This window comes from Pangasianodon hypophthalmus, chromosome 9 (assembly GCF_027358585.1).
Source record: "Pangasianodon hypophthalmus isolate fPanHyp1 chromosome 9, fPanHyp1.pri, whole genome shotgun sequence".
Taxonomy (NCBI): Eukaryota; Metazoa; Chordata; class Actinopteri; order Siluriformes; family Pangasiidae; genus Pangasianodon; species Pangasianodon hypophthalmus.
Genome location: NC_069718.1, coordinates 1,312,194 through 1,331,589, shown reverse-complemented (window position 1 = coordinate 1,331,589; position 19,396 = coordinate 1,312,194). Strand labels below are relative to the sequence as shown.

At 40.4% G+C, this 19,396-nt stretch overlaps 2 protein-coding genes across 4 annotated transcripts in view; one reads left to right on the top strand and one right to left on the bottom strand.

Annotated features, from left to right (window-relative positions):
* LOC128318847 (uncharacterized) overlaps positions 1-6,419 on the bottom strand; it is a 27,875-nt gene extending 21,456 nt beyond the window's left edge. The window contains exon 1 of the mRNA XM_053236915.1: positions 6,227-6,419. The gene's annotated coding sequence lies outside the window, so the exon portion shown is untranslated. The remainder of the gene's footprint in view (positions 1-6,226) is intronic.
* On the top strand, positions 4,988-19,396 carry LOC128318846 (cathepsin S-like). Of its 3 annotated transcripts, XM_053236911.1 has the most exons (8): positions 4,988-5,206; positions 11,895-12,013; positions 14,686-14,808; positions 14,925-15,080; positions 15,703-15,927; positions 17,419-17,578; positions 18,453-18,555; positions 18,708-19,396. In XM_053236911.1, the coding sequence occupies exons 2-8, from the start codon at positions 11,900-11,902 to the stop codon at positions 18,802-18,804; spliced, it is 978 nt and encodes a 325-aa protein (XP_053092886.1). In that variant the 5' UTR covers positions 4,988-5,206; positions 11,895-11,899; the 3' UTR covers positions 18,805-19,396. The 3 variants fall into 3 exon arrangements, with proteins under 3 accessions (XP_053092886.1, XP_053092887.1, XP_053092888.1); XM_053236912.1 differs by lacking the exon at positions 4,988-5,206 and having other exon boundaries at positions 11,885-12,013; XM_053236913.1 differs by lacking the exons at positions 4,988-5,206; positions 11,895-12,013 and adding an exon at positions 13,583-13,612.

Below are 19,396 nucleotides of genomic sequence, written 5' to 3'. Positions count from 1 at the left end.
TCAGCTTTACTTTGAGGGTATTAGGCACTTTAAGCCTAATTTCATTTCATTATTCAATTTCAACTTCAAAATACTGTGGTGGACAGATAAAATAATAACTTTGTCCAAATATTTATGGACCTGACTGTATATACCAATGTAAATATAAATTGCTTGACTTTAATGCAGCTTTTGATACCATTGATCATGCTATTCTCCTCTAGACTAGAAAATGTTGTAGGTGTTTAGGAAATGGCCCTTTCCTGGCTCAGGTGTTATTTGACTGATCGTTATCAGTGTATAGATGTAAAGTGTGACTTCTCTATGCATACTAAGGTAAAGTTTGGTGTTCTGCAAGGCTCTGTTTTAGGCCCGCTGCTCTTTTCTTTATATATGCTACTTCTGGGTAAAATTATTCGTAAACATGATATTAGCTTCCACTGTTACGCTGATGATACACAGTTGTATGTTTCAGCAAAGCTAGATGAGAGACGCAAGCTTAATAAAGTTGAGGAATGTGTAAAAGACATTAGAAACTGGATGCTTATTAACTTTCTTCTACTTAATTCTGACAAGACAGAAGTAGTTGTACTAGGACCACATGCAGTTAGAAGTAAGCTTTCTGATTGCATAGTACCTCTGGATGGCCTTTCTGTTTCATCATGTGCAGCAGTAAAAGACCTTGGTGTGATTATCGACTCTAGTCTTTCTTTTGAAGCTCATGTAGATAATATTACTAGGATCGCTTTCTTTCATCTCAGAAATATTGCTAAAATAAAAGAAATATAACGTCACTACACGAGGCAGAAAAATTAGTTCATGCTTTTGTTACCTCTAGGTTGGATTATTGTAATGCCTTACTGTCTGGATGTTCCAGTAGACGCATAAACAAGCTCCAGTTAGTCCAGAATGCAGCAGAAAGAATCCTTACTAGAACCAGAAGATATGACCACATCACCCCTATCTTATCCACACTGCGCTGGCTCCCAATCAAATTTACTTCTACTACTATTGACCTATAAAGCACTGAATGGTCTCGCACCACAGTACCTGAGCGAACTTTTGGTCTTTTATGATCATCCATGCCTGCTTCGATCAAAAGGTGCAGGCTATTTGTTGGTACCTTGAATAGTGAGGGCTACAGAAGGGGGGCAGAACTTTCTCTTACAGGACTCAGACACAGTCTCAGTGTTTAGTCTAGACTGAAAACATATTTGTTTAGTCAAGCCTTTTGTGAATAGTTTTTTCTTAGGTACAGGGGCAGATCTGGAGGGTTCATAGGCATAGAGTGTTGTGGTGAACTGGGATGTTTGGATGCTGTCGCCCCCCCACTCTCACGTGTTCACTCAGGTTTGTCAACGGTGGAGTGGCTGGCTGCTTTATGTCCCAGGGTGCCTTCATGTCTGTGTTAGCTTCTGGCTCTCCCTTTTAGTTTTGCTGTCATAGCTAGTCTTGCCGGTTTCCCTGCTTACACTCTGCACACAATGTTCAATTTCTTCAACCACTACAAACAATGAAAATACCTAATAATCTCTCAATCTTGCAAATTCTCTCTCTCTCTCTCTCTCTTTCTCTCTGTCTGCCTGATCCATTCTTATGCCCTGCTTCTAGTTGGAGTTCTCATCACTTTGAAATCAATTGCTGCTGCTGAGGATGACCCCATATTGTCAGTCTAAAGATACATGAGATTACTGTGGATGGTACCACTTAGAACCCACGAAGATGGCTTTTGAATGCAATTGATAAGAACAGTTTTGCCATGATGGCTTTAGGACTGCAATTTTTTGCACTCAAGACTTCATCAGTGAACAGTTGATCTACCCCCAGCTGCCAGACTCCTGAACACTGTGCTGCCCCTCCCTACATACATCAACCTGGGATGCAAGTAACTCCGTCCACCCCACTGCACATATATCACATACATAGTGTACTGCACACTGTATATGGCTGTGATGACAACAAGACTTGACTTGACAGTGAGACACAGACACAATAAGATACAGACATATTAATACAGGGAGAGACAAACACAATGAGAGACAGACACATTGTCTCACTGTGTCACTCTCTCATTGTGTCTCAAAGTGAGAGTGAGAGAGAGAGACACACACTGAAACATAGTAAAAGACAGACACAGTGAGAGATAATGTTAGACAGACACAGTGAGTAACAGACACATTGTGACATAGGGGAGGTGATAGCTCAATGGTTAAGGCTCAGAAGGTCACGTTCCAGCCCCAGCACTGCCAAGCTGCCACTGTTGGACCCTTGAGCACTCCTCTGTGCTCCAGAGCCTCTGTATCCAGCTTCCTAACAAGCTGAGATATGCAAAGAAAAGAATTTCACTGTACTATAATGTATATGTGATGTATATATGGTTTTTACAGTAGAATACAGACTCATACACATTATAGTCTTCACAGCTTGTTAGGAAGTTAGGTGCAAGGTCAACCATGATATGGTGTCCCCGGGGCAGAGAGGGTTAAGGGCCTTGCTCAAGAGCCCAACAGTGGCTGTTTGGCAGTGCTGGGGTGCTTGAAGCCCAAACCTTGTGGTCAGTAACCAAAACTACTGAGCAACCACTGAAAGACAAAGAGAGAGAGAGAGAGAGAGAGAGAGAGAGACACACACAAAACCCACAATGGTTATCTGCAGGTTTCACCAGTGTTATCAGTTTTATCAGGCAAAACGAACACATTTTTACAGTGCAGCGTGGTGTGGGAAGGGGTGACACACACTTCTGGGTTTCACATCCATACAGTCAACAATGGCAACAATGTAATTTATAACATTCATGCCAATAAAGCACTGATGAACTGATGAACAGACGTAGGAAAAAGAAAGTACACCCTCCTTCATTTCTATGTTTTTACTTTTCAGTGCATAAATAACAATTGTGTGATCCTCACCAACTTCTGTAAACATACAGGATACAGTAACTCATATTATCATTCTTTACAACTGTGGTGAGCAGAAAAGCATCTCAGATGCACAACATATTGAATCTTGAGGTGGATGGGCTACAACAGCAGAAGATCACATTGGGTTCCATTCCTGTCAGCCAAGAACAGGAGTCTGAGGCTATCATAGGCACAGGCTCACACAAACTGGACTGTTGAAGACTGGAAAAAGACCAGGTGATTTTTTTTATCTTCAACTGTCCAGTTTGGGTGAAACTGTGCCCATGATAGCATCAGTTTCCTGTTTTTGGTTGAGCACTTTCATGGGTTGCACATCACTGTCCAATCTCACTCTGCTAGTTTTTCTTCTAGTCTGATGCTGGCTCAAAGATACCAAACTACACACAAGACAGGAGCCAAAAGAAGAAAGACAGACAAAGACATATGTCATGTGTCATTCCGAAGATGAACATATGAATTATTGAATAGTTTGTGGAGAGAGCAAGGCAGTGTGTGTACCTGATGGACCTTGTAGAGCTTCTCCTGTTTCTGTGTTTGGATACTAGTTGAGTTAACTTTAAGTTGATCTCACACAAACCTCCACCACACTTGGGGTTTCAGACTTGGCGAAACACTGGATAGTGTGTGTGTTTCTCTGAGTTTGGAATGTGAAGTGGAGCAACGAGAGGAGAGAGAGAGAGAGAGAGAGAAGGCAAAACCCGTATTACTGCGATTTCTTCATGAAATTCCTCCACTGTAGATCAGCTGTACACTTTTCTACAAGAACCTCCACCATAATGCTGCTTGATGAAAGTGGTGTACATGGTTCCTTGTCTGTCATATGTATCCCATAATTCTGTGCAGCAGGCAGTGTGGAGAAAAAAATGGCATGGGAAAACATGTAGGAACAGGTGTAGTATGTGTACGGTTACTTATAATCGTCAAAGCACTTCTGTAAGTGGCTCTGGATTAGAGCATCTGCTAAATGCTGTAAATGTAGCCATGTGATTCCAGCGTAGGTGTTTATTTTTAAAATGCTTGCTTAGAAAAAATAAGAAAACAGAGCTTAACTATATATTAGAATATTAAAATATTTTCTTAAGAATAATAATATGCTCAAACCAATCAACATTACAAAAAATTCAGAACCTTTTTTTTGATCCTAGGGTGTGGTGGGAGAAACATTTTTTACTGAAAATAGGTTCTACTTCATCTCACTGTCTCTGTGCACCTTGCCTCTTCACCAATTTCCACAGAGAATGGTGCAAAAAAAAAAACACAAAAAAAACTTTGAGTGACACACTGGACAGTTGAAGATTAGAAAAAAAAAATCCTGGTCTTTTTCCAGTCTTCAGCAGTTCAGTTGAGTGAGTCTCTGATAGCCTCAGATTCCTGTTGATAGCCTCAGATTCCTGTTCTTGGCTGACAGGAGTGGAACCTGATTTGGTCTCCTGCTGTTGTGGCACATTCACCTCCACCACATCCACCAAATGTTGTGCATTCTCAGAGCTTTTCTGCTCACCATGGTTGTAAAGAGTGCTTATCTGAGTTACTGTAGACTTCCTGTCAGCTCAGACCAGTCTGGTCATTCTCCTCTGATCTCTCTCATCAACAAGGTGTTTCAGCCTGCAGACCCTCCACACTCAGGATTATTTTCTTTTTCCCATCATTCTGTGTAAATTCTAGAGACTGCTGTGTGTGAAAATCCCAGGAGGTCAGCAGTTGGAAATATTCAACCCCGCCCTTCTGGCACCAACAACCATGCCATGATCAAAATCACAAAGATCACATTTTTCCCCCATTCTGATGTTCGATGTGAACATTACCCGAAGCTGCTGGCCCATATCTGCATGAGTTTATGCACTGCACTGCTGCCACATGATTGGCTGATTAGATAATTGCATGAATGAGTAGGTGCACAGGTGTTCCTAATAAAGTGCTCAGTGTGTTTGTGTGTGTGTGTGTGTGTGTGTGTGTGTGTGTGTGTGTGTATATATATATATATATATATATATATATATATATATATATATATATATACACACATACACACACACACACACACACACACACACACACACACACAAAACATCATTTTGGGCAAATATATTACTATTATTAAGATTTTTTAATGATACCTGTATATATGCATGCCTGTTTTTTTTTTAAAGAACACTTCAATAAAGCTAAACATATTCTAGATTAAGATAAAAAAAAGGAAAGGGAAATGAAGGCATGAGGGTGAGGTCATTTCCTCCTATAGCCTTATATACATTGAGAACTGCAACCAGACTTATAGTTTCTCTCTTCTGCAAACACATCCACAGGTAAGAGATATCTCTCTCTCTCTCTCTCTCTCTCTCATACATACACATAAGCATGTTGCATGCTCATTTAGCATTAGATTATATTGCATTTACATTCTTTGGTTTAAAGATGAATCATTCTGTTGCATGTGATTATTGGTTTAATTTCTAGATTAAGTGATGAATTGTTGCTGTCAGTAGGACTGCAATCTCACACACCTGCCATGTTCATTCCTCAAGAAGACAGAGAGGGCTGTTTACACTGTAGAGAATTTATTAACAGCTGTTAGGTATTTCAGATAGACATGTTAAGCAAAAAAAAAAAAAGTTTGCATTCCTATGATATACAAAGAAATGTAATTAATAATAAGATGTTTAGTGTATTATAAGTATGTAACACAAATGCCACTATCTATATCATAGTTCATTAAATCTGAATCCTGCCCGTCTGCCCCCAGAAACTGGAAAGTACTGGAAACAATTCCAGATAAAAAAAATGTCAGCAGTGTGAGCATTCTGTGTGGCTCTGACAGTTCCTCAAACTCAGCTACATCATTCATAATTATTCTCAATTAGCCAATATGCACAGGTCTGTTTTAAATTTAAATGTGTCACATTAAGAGTTATAAATCTACAGTCTGTGCAAAAGAAATGGCAATATTTATGTGCTTAAAGTTCTCAATATTCAGATTCACACTACACAGGTGTTTAATATTTTCTTGGGTAGTGCTTTCAGGACTGACATTTTTCAGGAGTGTGTTTAAAATGTACACTTCAAGCCTGATTTAAAAAAATGGATAAAAAATGTGAATTCACAAAGCAGGTTTTGTACTTTCCTGTTAATTACAATCAGATGCAGCATAAAGGCAAGATATACTCTATTTTAAACTAATACACGGAAGTACAAATAATGATAAATCAAAGATTCATCTAAAAGAATTTGTAATCAATGCAAGTTTGTCTAACACCGCTTTCCCCATTTCCTATCAAATTTAGTCAGTTCTGTTTCCCAGAATATAAACAAACTAGTGTTTCTCTCACCGCTTCAGCACCTCGTTAGTTCATGTTCGGGCAAATGATGAGTCAGATAAAGGTTATGGGTTGCAGTGCACAATAACTCCCAGCTGGCTTAACTGAAATAAACTAAAAGGAAAGCAAAACAAACGTTTTCTCCCCGTTTCCCTCCCCCGAACCGCACAGCAGCGCAACACGAGCACACTTCTTCCGAACTACATTACCCATAATGCATTTCGCTCAGGACTACAACACCCACAGTTAGTGATCTTAAAGCGACGACCCTCATTTCCCTCTCCTGCAACACTACCCCCACTCTGGATGGTGATTAAACTTAACACCAATCCAGCACTATTACATGAGTGACATGAAACACATCAACAAATACATTACCATAGATTCACAGTGTTAATAACAGCAGAAATACATTCAACATATTGTCTACCCATATTCCTTTTTTTTTTTTTTTTTAATTATTATTATTCTTTTTTCCCCTTCTTTGTTCCCTTTTAACAGTCCATAGGTAGCACAATTTGTCAAACCATACAGTCCATTCAAGCAACTCAGCTCATTGGAGGCACTAGTCCATATATTCCAAGCCCCATGTGACAGGGTAAACAGTCCATAAAGTAGAAGGATAGCATAGTGCTGGGAGGGGTTTAAGAGTAGCTTTATAAAGGGGTCCTACCTTGAATCAATAGTAATTCAGTCAAAACACATATAGTGAGGTAGTACATTAAGTCCAGCTAAGCAACTGGCATTCCCTTCCACTATTGGCCTGCAGAAGGAAAAGAAGTTAACACCAGCCAGTGATTTGCATACTAATGAAATAGGCTTAATTAAACATATTCGTGGCTTCTTTCCTTAACCACATGTAAACAACAAAATCCACATGGGTTGCAAAAGAAACACATATAAGAGAACATTTTCACAGACAGTATGCTTTTTTAATTTCTTTTTAACAGTAGAACAAGAACACATTATCAACAAGAGTTTTTTTTTAAGCTAACAAGGGTCAATTAGTCCAGTCTCCTAACCAGTTGTGGAAGTGGACCTGGTTACATTGTAGTGCAACCTGATATGCGAACTGGAAGGGGTCAAGAGAGGGGAGGATGATGGCTTTGATGTGTTGCATGACTATCTGCTCAAAGCACTTCATGACAATGGGGGTCAGAGCAACAGGACGGTAGTCATTAAAGCTGGATGGGGATGGTTTCTTAGGGACATGGTTTTGAAGCATGTGGGGACAACAGCCTGGCTCAGGGAGATGTTGAAGATGTCTGTGAAGACATCTTTGAGCTCTTCTGCACAGTCCTTCAGCACCCGACCCGGTATGTTGTCTGGACCAGCTGCTTTCCGGGCATTGATCTTAGAGAAGGATCTCTTCACGCTGGATGGAGAAATACACAGAACCTGGTTGTCAAGAGAAGGTGGAGTCTTTTGTGCAGGCGTGATGTTGTGTGCTTCAAAACATGCAAAGAAATTATTGAGTTCATTTAGTAAAGAGATGTCATTATCGCAGGTCTGTGGTGGGGGTTTGTAGTCAGTGATGGTTTGCATTCCCTGCCACAGGCTCCTTGTGTCCACGGGACAGGTTGGCCCTAGCTGTTCTCAGGTCATCATCATCACCGGCCCTAAAGGCAGCATTTCGTGCCTTCAGCAGGTTATGGACCTCTCCTGTCAGCCATGGCTTCTGATTTTCGCAGGTGGTGATGGTCCTGGTTACAGTTACATCATCAATGCATTTGGTGATGTAGGCAGTGACTGTCTCAGTATATTCCTGAATGTCAATGTACTGGTTGTAGGTGGCTGCCTGTTTAAACAGATCCCAGTCTGTGGTGGAAAAGCAGTCTTGAAGTGATGAGTAGGCACCTTCTGGTCATACACCTGTCTTTGAGCTGGTTTGGTGACTTTCACCCTTGGTCTGTATGCTGGCATTAGCATAACAGTAGTGTGGTCAGAAAGGCCTAGGGGGGGGAGGGGGGAGGCTTTGTATGCTCCTCTGTGGGCTGTGTAAACCACGTCCAAAATATTATTTCCCCGTGTTGGAAAATCAATGTGCTGATATAATTTTGGTATAGTGTTTTGCACTAAAATGTAAATATCTACACACTCACATGTGCTGTGAATGTCTATAGTGTACATATTGTATTTTATTTTATTGTATTTTATTTTATTTTACTTTTTTTAATTACTTGTCTTGTTATGTTGGTTTCTCACACCATGGGTCTGAGGGAAACAAAATTTCAATCCTCTGTGTGTCCTGTACATATAGCAGAATTGACAATAAAGTTGACTTTGACTTTGACACTTTGGTGGTCTCCTGACTTGTTGTGGCCTACCCATCATTTGGCCGTTAACAGTCTCTGTTAAGTCCTGTTGCACCGTGATACCTTCATTCCATGGTACATCTCTGTCCTCCTGTTCCATTATTGGCACACAAGTGTTGTCCAGAGCAGGCACCCTGTCTGTATGGCTGGCATTTCCAGGTTCCTCTGCAAAGAGATGTGACAGGTCCAGGTTCAGTTCACTTCCATCAGCTTCCAGGGTTGGAGTAGGAACTTCCTGAGGTCGCTAGACTTCTGAGTCCTTCAACACCCAGCTGTTCTCCAGGGGTTGCCGAGAATGGTAAGGTTTGAGCTTGAATGACTTTTGGATCAATGACTTTTACTTTAGTCCTTGGGCTCCTCTGGATCCGGTACACTAAGTCGTTCCAGGTGTCCCAGGATAAAGTAAGGACCATCATATTTGGGGAGAAACTTCCTGATCTTGTTTTTCATCTGTTTAGGTCCTTTAACAAGGTACCACACTGCATCACCGACCTTATAGTGTGTCATTGCTGCTCTCTTATCGTACTGCTTTTTAGCATGCTCCACAGATTGGCCTAGTGCATCCTTTGCAATCTGATGTGCCAACTGCAGCCTTTCCCTCATCTGAGCCACATATTGCAGGGGTGTTTGAGCTGATGTATCATTGGGGGGCATTCCTGCGACTAGCTCAATGGGTTCCGCTAGCTCCTGGCCAAAGAGCATCATGTTAGGGGTAAATCCAGTGGAACTGTTCTTGGTTGCTCTGTAAGCCATCATAGCATAAGGAAGCGTAAGATCCCACTCCCAATTACATTGCTCCAAGGTCATGGATAGGATTTTCTGGAGAGTGGTGTTGAACAGCTCAACAAGTATTGACGGAACCGTGCGGTGAACCCCACCACGGCCAGCAATTCTCTCTGAGTGGTACAGCAATTCTGTTCGTTTGGTGTCAAACTCCGACTTCCGTATGCCAGTACACGTTCCACTCCCTGCTGGAGTCGGGACAACACAGCACCAATCCCAAAGTTCCCACTGTCCATAGGGTAGCCAAGAATAGGGGCAGTAGCTTGTTGAAGGCCTGCTGACTCTCCAGAGTCCAGTGGAATCAAGCATGTTTCCTTAGGAGGTTGTGAAGGGATTTGGCAACTGAAGCAAAGTATTTGAAAAATTGTCTGTAGTATGACACAAAACCTACAAATTGCCGGACCTCGTTAACACTTGTGGACTGTGGCCACTCTCGAATCTTCCGCACTTTCTGGGGGTCGATGGTGATACCCCGCTCTGAGACGATGTGGCCCAGGTAGGCCACATGGCAGCGGAAGAGACAACGCTTGGTGGGTTTCAGTTTTAGGTTGGCTTGGCACAGTCTTTTAAACACTTGTGCTAGTCGCTGAAGCATTTCCTTCACATCTTTTCCCTGCACAATGATGCCATTTAGATAGACCAGGCAGATCTCCCACTGCATTCCAGCTAAGACACGATCCATTAAGTGCTGGAACGTTGCTGGTGCATTTCAGAGGCCGAATAGCATCACATTCCATTCGAACAGCCCCTTCCTGCTGCAGAATGCGGCAGCCCGTCTTGCCTCTGGAGTCAGCTCCACTTACCAATAGCCCGAGGCTAGGTCTAATGTGCTGAACCATTTCGCCATAGACAGGGTATCCAGGGTGTCCTGAAGTTGTGGAAGCGGGTAAGCATCCTTGATAGTGCACTCATTCAGAACCCTGTAGTCCATGCACAGTCAGTATGTCTTGTCTTTCTTTTTCACCATTACGATGGGTGAAGCCCAGCTGCTATTGCTTGCGGAGGCTAAACCAGCATCGCGATTTTGCAGAATCTGTTAATTTGCACTTTGCTGTTTCTCAAAGGCCATTCTACCCAGTTGTTGCTTTACAGGTGGACCAGGCCAGATTTGAATGTCATGCTCCACTAGACTAATGTGGCCAAGTAGTAGAGAAAACATGAGGTAGCGCTGGAGCTGGACGCTGCAGGTTAAGCCTGGGTGAAGGACAGTGCCGCCTCATATGACTGATGCCTTGGCAGTTGTGACATGCAATTTCTTCCCAATTTATTTTTCCCTTCTTGTTGTACTTTGGCGGGTGAGGTTTGAATTCCACTCTTGTATTTTAGTATTTTTTAGTTGATGGCACCGGGTTTTTTTCGTCACTTTCACTTTGGTCTGGGCACTCTCCTCTTGCAGATAACTTTGCACAAGACAAAACCTAAATACTAGTATATACACTATATACAAAAGTATGTGCACCCCTGACCATCATACCCATACCTGCTTGTTGAACATCCCATTCCTGATTTAAGCTCCACTCTTCTGGGAAGGCTTTCCACTAGATTTTGGAGTGTGGCTGTGGGGATTTGTGTTCATTCAGCTACAAGAGCATTAGTGAGGTCAGGCGCTGATGTTGGGATGTCGAGGAGGTCTGGGGTGCAGTCGTTGTTCCAGTTCATCCCAAAGGTGTTCAGAGGGGCTGAGGTCAGGGCTCTGTGCAGGACACTCGAGTTCTTCCACTCCAAACTTAACACACCATGTCTCCATGGAGCTTGCTTTGTGCTCAGGGGCATTGTCATGCTGGAACAGGTTTGGGCCTCTTAGTTCCAGTGAAGGGAAATTGTAATGCTACAGCATACAAAGATTGTAACAAATCAGCAAAATACTAAAAAGCTAGCAAAACCAAGCATAATCAAGACAAGCCTACCACAGGAAGATACATATCAGGGATACAGACTTCTAAGGAAAACAAACACCAACCAAGGAAGGAGAGAAAACACAGAACTTAAGTAGGGAAACTAATCAGGAGAAATACAACTCAGGTGAGCATAGGAAATCACCCAGACAACAAAAGAAGTTCAAAAACATGAGTGAGGGTGCCCTCTGGTGGTCTGGGGTAGACATGACAGAGACATTCTACACAACTGTGTGCTTCCAACTTTGTGCCAAGACTTTGGGGAAGAATCCCATATGGGTGTGCTGTCTGCATTAGGCAGTCGTGGCCTAATGGATAGCGAGTCGGACTTGCAACCCGAAGGTGAACCTGAAGGTTGTGGGTTCGAGTCTCGGGTCCGGCAGGGATACCATGACTGAGGTGAGACCCTTGAGCAAGGCACAGTACCCCCAATTGCGCCGCAGCGAAAAAAAGGCTGCCCGCTGCTCCGGGTGTGTGTTCACTACTGTGTGTGTGCACTTTTAATGGGTTAAATGCAGAGCACAAATTCCGAGTATGGGTCACCATACTTGGCCACAAGTCACTTCACATACTTTTGGCCATATAATTTATATGTACATCTGTAATGATATTCAGACTATGAGCATAAGAAAAAAACAGAATAATAAACGTTACTGCTCTTTTGTTAATTTCAGTTTCTGTTAACAGGTACGATGATGCGTGTCTTGCTTCTGGCTCTGCTGCTCTCTCAGGTTTGCTGTGATATGAATCTAGACGGCTACTGGAAATCCTGGAAAACTGAATTCAATAAAAACTACAGCAGTGTGGTGAGAACACACACATTAAATATTGATTTAATAAAAATAGACAATAGCTTTTAAAAAGAAACAAATGTTTTATAAAATTGTATTGTAAAATTATATGAAATGCATAACACTACAATACACAATTAAAACAAGAAGCTATTAACACTACAGAACTGAAGCAGCACTTTTGAGAGTTTTAAATGATTTAACAGAGACTAAAATCCTTATGATTTGAAATGTGTCACATTAAGAGTTATTAACGGACAGTCTGCATAAGAAATGTCAATATTTATGTGCTTAAAGTTCTCAGTATTCGGATTCACACTACACAGGTGTTTAACTTGAATTTTGATTTTCTTGGGCAGCGCTTTCAGGATTGACGTTTTTCAGTTGTGTGTTTAAACTATACACTTGCCTTCAAGCCTGATAAAAAAATAATGGATAAAAAAATTGTGAATTGATAAAGCAGGCTTTGTACTTTGCTGTTAATTATAATTAATAAAGGCAAGATACATGAATATATTTTAAAATATTACACTGAAATACAAATGATAATAAATCAAAGATTCATCTAAAAGAATTTGTAATCATTCCAAATTAACACTGCTTTCACTCACCTTAAAGAGCACCTCCTTTGTTTGCATAATGAACTAGATGTCGCTAATATTTTGTAACCTCATCAGAAAACATGAAGCTTAGGCAGCGGGGAAAACGCTGTAAGAGTTACAGCCTAAGTGAGGCAGCAAATAATTTTTTCTTTCTTATTTTATTTGCCAGCATAGTAAACTGTGCACAATTTAATATGACCATGATACTGAATTAAGATCATGAAATTGTGATATACTATTTGAATTCTTTCAGTTTGCTATTTTGAGTTCTTCAGTTTAGAATTTGTGCTCATCTTTGATTTATTTATGCTGATTTGTAAAGAAAACATGCCTAGCACTCATCCATGGTCCTCCAAGCTTCTCTCTGAGCAGAGAGACAAAAAAGATGCAAAGTACAGAACCTAAAGCCCAGAAACTGAATGACAGATTAAAACAGAAAGAGTGAGTAATGTGCAATAGAAAAGCTTAAAGTTATAATTAATAGCCATAACATTCAAACATTCATTACATGTTCATTACCAGTATAAGATTATTTTATTCTATTAAATATGCCCAACTAAGGTGGGCATATTTAATAGAATAAAACTTGTAGGAAGCACTTTTTGTTGTTTGTGTGTGCAGTTGTTTAGTAAGTTGGAGTGGTTTGCATTAATAGCTCCTACGCGATAAGACCCTGCTGAAATCAGGCAGCTGTTAGTCATATTTTACGTATTTCTTTTTTGCCACACTTTACTGAAGGTCTCTAACATTTCAGCAACACAGATGCTTGGGAGATGTTAACTCCAAAACAGGAGTTTGCTAAACTGATTAAATGGATTGAGTTAGTTCTTCCTTCAATGTCACATTCTAATCATGGAGCATAACAGCCCAGTCTGGGTATGCGTCATAAGCTAGACCGCCTTTGGCCACCAGAGGGAGGCACAGGACAGCTCTGAAATAATCAGAACCAACGAGCCACACCTGTCCACTTCATGTGCTCAGACTTTGTTTCAGAGGCCAGGCAAAAGACTTGGTCAGTATTTTGGGTGTTTTGAAACTAGTGCCATACTCTAGCTTTTCCTCTGTGCTAGCTTGCCCTTGCCTTGCTGACCAAGCCACCCTCTCAAGTTCCTTGTTGTTTAAAAAAACAAAACAGAAAAGCTTTTTGTTTTCTGGTTAGCTCCCTGTAGTGAGTGGTCAGAGGTTTTTCCCCCTGGCATTCCTATGTTTACAATTAATTTAAGATTGAATGTCTCCTGATTAAGTTTATGCTTTTAGTTCCTCCTTGGTTTTCATTTTCCCGAGCTCTTCTTTTTTTTGTTTTGTTTGTGTCAGGCCTCAGATATTTTGCGTGTAGCTCCCCTTTTCAATTTAAATTTGATTTCATCTTTAATTTGTGAGTTTTTCCTCTATTTGCTCTGCACTCGGGTTCTTGCTATTAAGTACTGGTTGGTGGCACGCTCAGTTTGCTCAGGTCTCTCATACAAGGAGGTCTGGGTTCATCCCCAGTGCAGAGTGCGCCACCATATTACATGAAGTTTTATATTAGTTTGGCATTCTGTTTGTGTGCTTTTGACCAGAAATATCAGAGATGTGTGAATATGAAATAAATTTACAGCAGTATAAGAGACACAGTGCCACCAACATAGCAATGTGTTTCATGGAGCGGAAGATATGATAAAGCTAGTGTAAATTAAATTTCTACAAAATAATACAAAGGTAGGTCCTTACCTTTTAGAAGTTATGTCATCAGCTTTTATTGCAGTCACTGAAAAATCCACCTTGCAATATCCAGGTCAAAGCTACTTACCACAGGTTTTTTTTTGCCTGCACTCCACCATGATATTTTCTGTCATCCATATTTACTAGACTGAAACAAGTCAGAGAACAAATGCAGGCAAGACAGAGACAAGTCCAAGCCAATACAGGAAGTAACCTGAGACCAGAGTCAAGTCCAAGACTGGACTTTACGGAGAAAAATAATAAAAGTTGCATCCCACATGAAGAGTGAAGTAACTTATCAGTGTTCTTCCATGTTCAGTGACACAGTTTTATGGATTTGTGTGTGTGTGTGTGTGTGTGTGTGTGTGTGTGTGTGTGTGTCAGAGTGAGGAAGCATACAGGAGAGCAGTTTGGGAGCAGAATGTTTTTAAAGTGATGAAGCACAATGAAGAAGCTGCAGCAGGACAACACACCTTTACCATTGGGATCAATCACCTTTCAGACATGGTATGATCCAGTGTGCTTGTGTTTCTTTATGATGCCCATGGGGTTATATATGGGGGAAAAAAACCTTCTTTCTCTCTTTCCATTTCATCTGTGTGTGTGTGTGTGTGTGTGCGTAGACAACAGAAGAAGTCAGTGCTAAACTGAATGGTCTGAGGGTGGAGAATTTTTCTCCTCAGGATGCTAATGAGAATTTCACCTTTCTGAGTGATTTCTCCCTCCCTCCCAGTGTGAACTGGACTGATGATGGATTTGTCAGCCCTGTGCGGAACCAGGTATATATGTGTACAGTATGTTAGGAGCTTTTCAATGAACACAATAACAAATATTGTATGTGCTTTTCTGTTTTGTGTAAATAATGAGGAAACATGGTATTTCACTTCACATATACACTATATGGTCAAATGTTTGTGGACACCTGACCATCACACCCATATGTAGTTCTTCCACAAACTGTTGCCACAAAGTTTGAAGCACACAATTGTATAGAATGTCTTTGTATGCTGTAGCATTACAGTTTCCTATCATTGGAACTACGGGGTCTAGTCCAAATCCGTTTCAGCATGACAGTCCCCCTGTGCACAAAGCGACCTCAACCCCACTGAACACCTTTGGGATGAGCAGGAATGCAGACTGCACACCAGGCCTCCTCGCTCGACATCAGCGCCTGACCTCACTAATGCTCTTGTAGCTGAATGAACACAAATCCCCACAGCCACGCTCCCACATCTAGTGGAAAGCTTCCCAGAAGAGTGGGGCTTATTATAAGAACAAAGGGGGACTAAATCTGAAATGGCATGTTCAACAAGCACATATGAGTGTAATGGTCAGCTGTCCCAATACTTTTGTCCATATAGTGTATCTTCACTTCATGTGTTTGTGTTTGGCTGTATGTAGGGTGATTGCAACGCATGCTGGGCGTTCAGTGCTGTTGGAGCTTTAGAAGCTCAAATGATGAAAAAGAAGAGTCCGCTTGTTCCTCTGAGTGTTCAGAACCTGATAGACTGCAGTAGTATGGAGGGAAACCATGGCTGCCATGGAGGACTCATGACTAATGCCTTTAATTACATTATAAACCACAATGGAATCAGCACTGATGCTGACTACCCTTATGAAGAAAAGGTACTTTTTTTTTCTTTTTGCTATTTTATAGATTCCTATGGTCAATCATTTATCTACTTCCTATCTTACTTCTTCCATATCTTTATATCACTCATTATATAATAAAGAGGAGGTGTGTCTTATTTACCAGGCAGTAACTGATTCATTATTAGCTAATTGTGCACAAGAAGTGTGTGAATATAAAAGTTTAGGAGTACATAGTTAGGGTCATCACAATCATAGTCCCTTTCCAAATCCACAAAGCACATGTAGACAGGATTAGCATACCCACCTCACAAAGCTGTGCAAGAGTAAATGTCCTGTCTGCTGTTCCATGGCCTGGATGATGTCTCCTCTCCAGAACTCTAGCAGACTTTTCTGGGGAGTTTAAATCTCCTATAATTGTAACAACTCCTCAGATTCAGTTTTTTTTTTAAAAAAAAGGGACCAAAATCCCTGTCCAAGGCTCCTGGCAGATCTCCATGAAACACCAAAGAGGCGTGTTAACTGCATGGTGTTTATTAAACTCCATCCATGGTGTTTATTAATTTTACATGTTTATTTTATTAGTATTCTGACAATTTGTGTTTTTAAATAGAAACAGTGTTGTTTTTTTTCACCACTTTTAATAGCAATTTCCTATTATTATTAGTTTTACTATTATTATTGCTGTGTGTAAACACTTTGTTGAAGTCCACACGAAGACCACATCAACACCACCCTCACCCCAACCCCCAGACTTTAATGCAGCCTTCACACCATTTATAGAAGGGAATGATTTATAATCGCACTATCCGGTGTCACCCAGATGAGGATGGGTTCCCTTTTGAGTCTGGTTCCTCTCAAGGTTTCTTCCTCATATCGGCTCAGGGAGTTTTTCCTCACCACTGCTGTCTCTGGCTTCTCCATTAGGGATAATTTCAAACATTTACAATTTATGAATGTATTTATTTCTGTAAAGCTGCTTTGTGATAATGTCCACTGTTAAAAGCGCTGTACAAATAAAATTGAATTGACTGAACACTTTCTTTCCCCTCACTCACAAGTCAAATCAATTAAAGTTAAAAAAAGCTTAAAAGTTTTTTAAGTAATATTAAATCTTATAATAAATTATAAACACAATTGAGAAAAAACTTGATATAAAAACTTGAGAGCAAGTTGCTCTTATCATAAAATGTAAAGCAAACGAAAACACAAAAAACTTGGCCTTCACCCCCGTTGAAGTCCACACCACCCCCAACACCGCCCCCAACACCGCCCCCAACACCGCCCCCAACACCACCCCACCCCAAGACTTTAATGTGTTCTCCACACAATTAACTGAATAATATGATAGTGACCCACACATGCGTGGATAAAAGTGTAGGTGCCTTTTGATGTCCAATTTAGGTTTTTTTTTTTTTTCAGAACCACCATGCCAAGCACTTCATTATCTACAGTTTATGTGTACAGTTTTTTATTATTTTCACTGAATATATAATGTTGTTGTCACTTTACTGTTTCATCGTGTAGGTCGGGTTGTGCCGTAAGCGTCCTAAACCTGCACGCTGTTCTGGTTTCCGGGTTCTTAAACGTTTGAATGAGTTTGAGCTGCAGAAGGTAGTGGCTAAGATTGGACCAGTTGCAGTGGGAATTAATGCGAATGAGGTCACATTTCACCATTACAGTAAAGGTGAGCCACACACACACACACACACACTGTACATTACCAGCTTGGTGTGTTTGTCCATTAATTGTCAATTGTTTATAATCATAAGTATGTGCATTTGGATCTGTAAAGCCTCATGTTTCATATGAGTCAGAATTTCTTTTTTTATTTTTAAAACTTACTCATTGTGTGAACAGAATTTTAACTGATTTTTGAATCGTATTTATATTAAACAGATTACGTTCAGCTCAAACCAGGCTAAAATAGATTTTTTTAATTATTAAACATGAACCCTACACTGAAAAACCTCAGATGTAAAAATGTCAGCAGAGTTTGATTTACAGTAAATCATCATCCATCACACTGACAGACAGGAATGTAAAAATTCCACCATAGTGTTAGTATTTTTGTAGTAGTAGTAATAGCAGTAGTATTATATGATAGACTATTTTTGTCCAACAAATTTTTTTTGACAGTTGAACAATTAAGACCTTTCTTGCAGCAACTGGGTCATCATATCCGATAATGAAAAGTAGTGTTCTGAACAGTGTTTAGGTAACAAAATGCATGTCCTATTTCTATTTCCAAAATTATAAACAAAGTATTAGTCTAATTTTGCTGCAAATGCCTCACACAGAACAGCACGTTCGTGTTAAAGAACACGGTCTCAATTTGTCCTGAGAGCTTCGTATTTGACCGCTCGTTCTCACCTGCATAAAAAATAAAAAACTTGCATGATTTTTTTTGCAAGATCCTTTAGTCTCAAACAGATGCCCTGTGAACATTTCTGCCTAGCTTTCTTTAAAAAAAAAAGTAGTGTGCCTCCTATTTATATCTCTATTCGCTTAGTAACATCTGTTCATTCTGATTAATGTGTGTGTGTGTGTGTGTGTGTTAGGTATTTATAATTTCATTTGCCATAATAACACATTGAATCACGCTGTTCTGGTGGTCGGATATGGAAAAGAAGAAGGGCAGCAGTACTGGCTGGTCAAAAACAGGTTAAACGCACACACACACACACACACACACTTTCACTGTTGTACTCTTGCACAATTAATTTGTGTTATTGTTGGAAAGGTTTTTATTTAACAAAGATTGGTAATGAAATCATTGCTAAAATCCTTCTCTCTCTCTCTCTCTCTCTTTTCAGTTGGGGTGCTGATTGGGGAGAGGGGGGCTACATACGAATGCTGCGAAACAAGAATCAGTGTGGAATCGGCAGCTATAGTGTTGTCCCCATTGTCTGAACTCATTTCTCACATATCACATTTAATTTTTTTTAAACTTTTCTTGCTATTATAGACTAATTCAAAATTGTTTTTTTGATTTGTATGTTAGCTTCTGGTGGTGGTGAGGGAAAAAGTATTTCTGTTTTTGGAATGAACAAAATCCAGAGTTGCTTATATTGTATTGTATACGTTCATGTAATCCATTCCCCAAATTATTGAAAATAAATTTTTTAATGTTGCTGTATCCTGATTAATTCCTCCACCGTGGCTCCTCTCATCTGCTGGACCTGAATCATCCTGAGCTCTGTTCTCTGATCTCTGTTCCTAACCCTACAGTCACACAAGAAAGTGACAAGTTGCTTATGTCACTTGTAGTTTATCTCTCTTATGGTGTGTAGTGACCACTACTGTTGTTGCTTGTGGGTAACTATATAAAACTTCTAATGCTAAGAAATTAATGGTCAATTAACTTCTTGTCAGTCAATTGTCCAAATACCTTTGAGCCCCTGAAAATGGAGGTACTTTGTTGAAAATGGCTGTAATTCCTAAATGGTGAATGCCATATTTTTTGTAGGACCTCTTAAAATAAAGCTGAAAGTCTACACTTCGA

Bases quoted from the DNA above. Each gene is read 5' to 3' on its own strand.
- LOC128318846 (XM_053236911.1), top strand. From the start codon at position 11,900: ATGATGCGTGTCTTGCTTCTGGCTCTGCTGCTCTCTCAGGTTTGCTGT. The intron at 12,014-14,685 runs GTGAGAACACAC...TGTGTGTGTCAG, and splicing joins ATAAAAACTACAGCAGTGTG to AGTGAGGAAGCATACAGGAG. The intron at 15,081-15,702 runs GTATATATGTGT...GGCTGTATGTAG, and splicing joins TCAGCCCTGTGCGGAACCAG to GGTGATTGCAACGCATGCTG.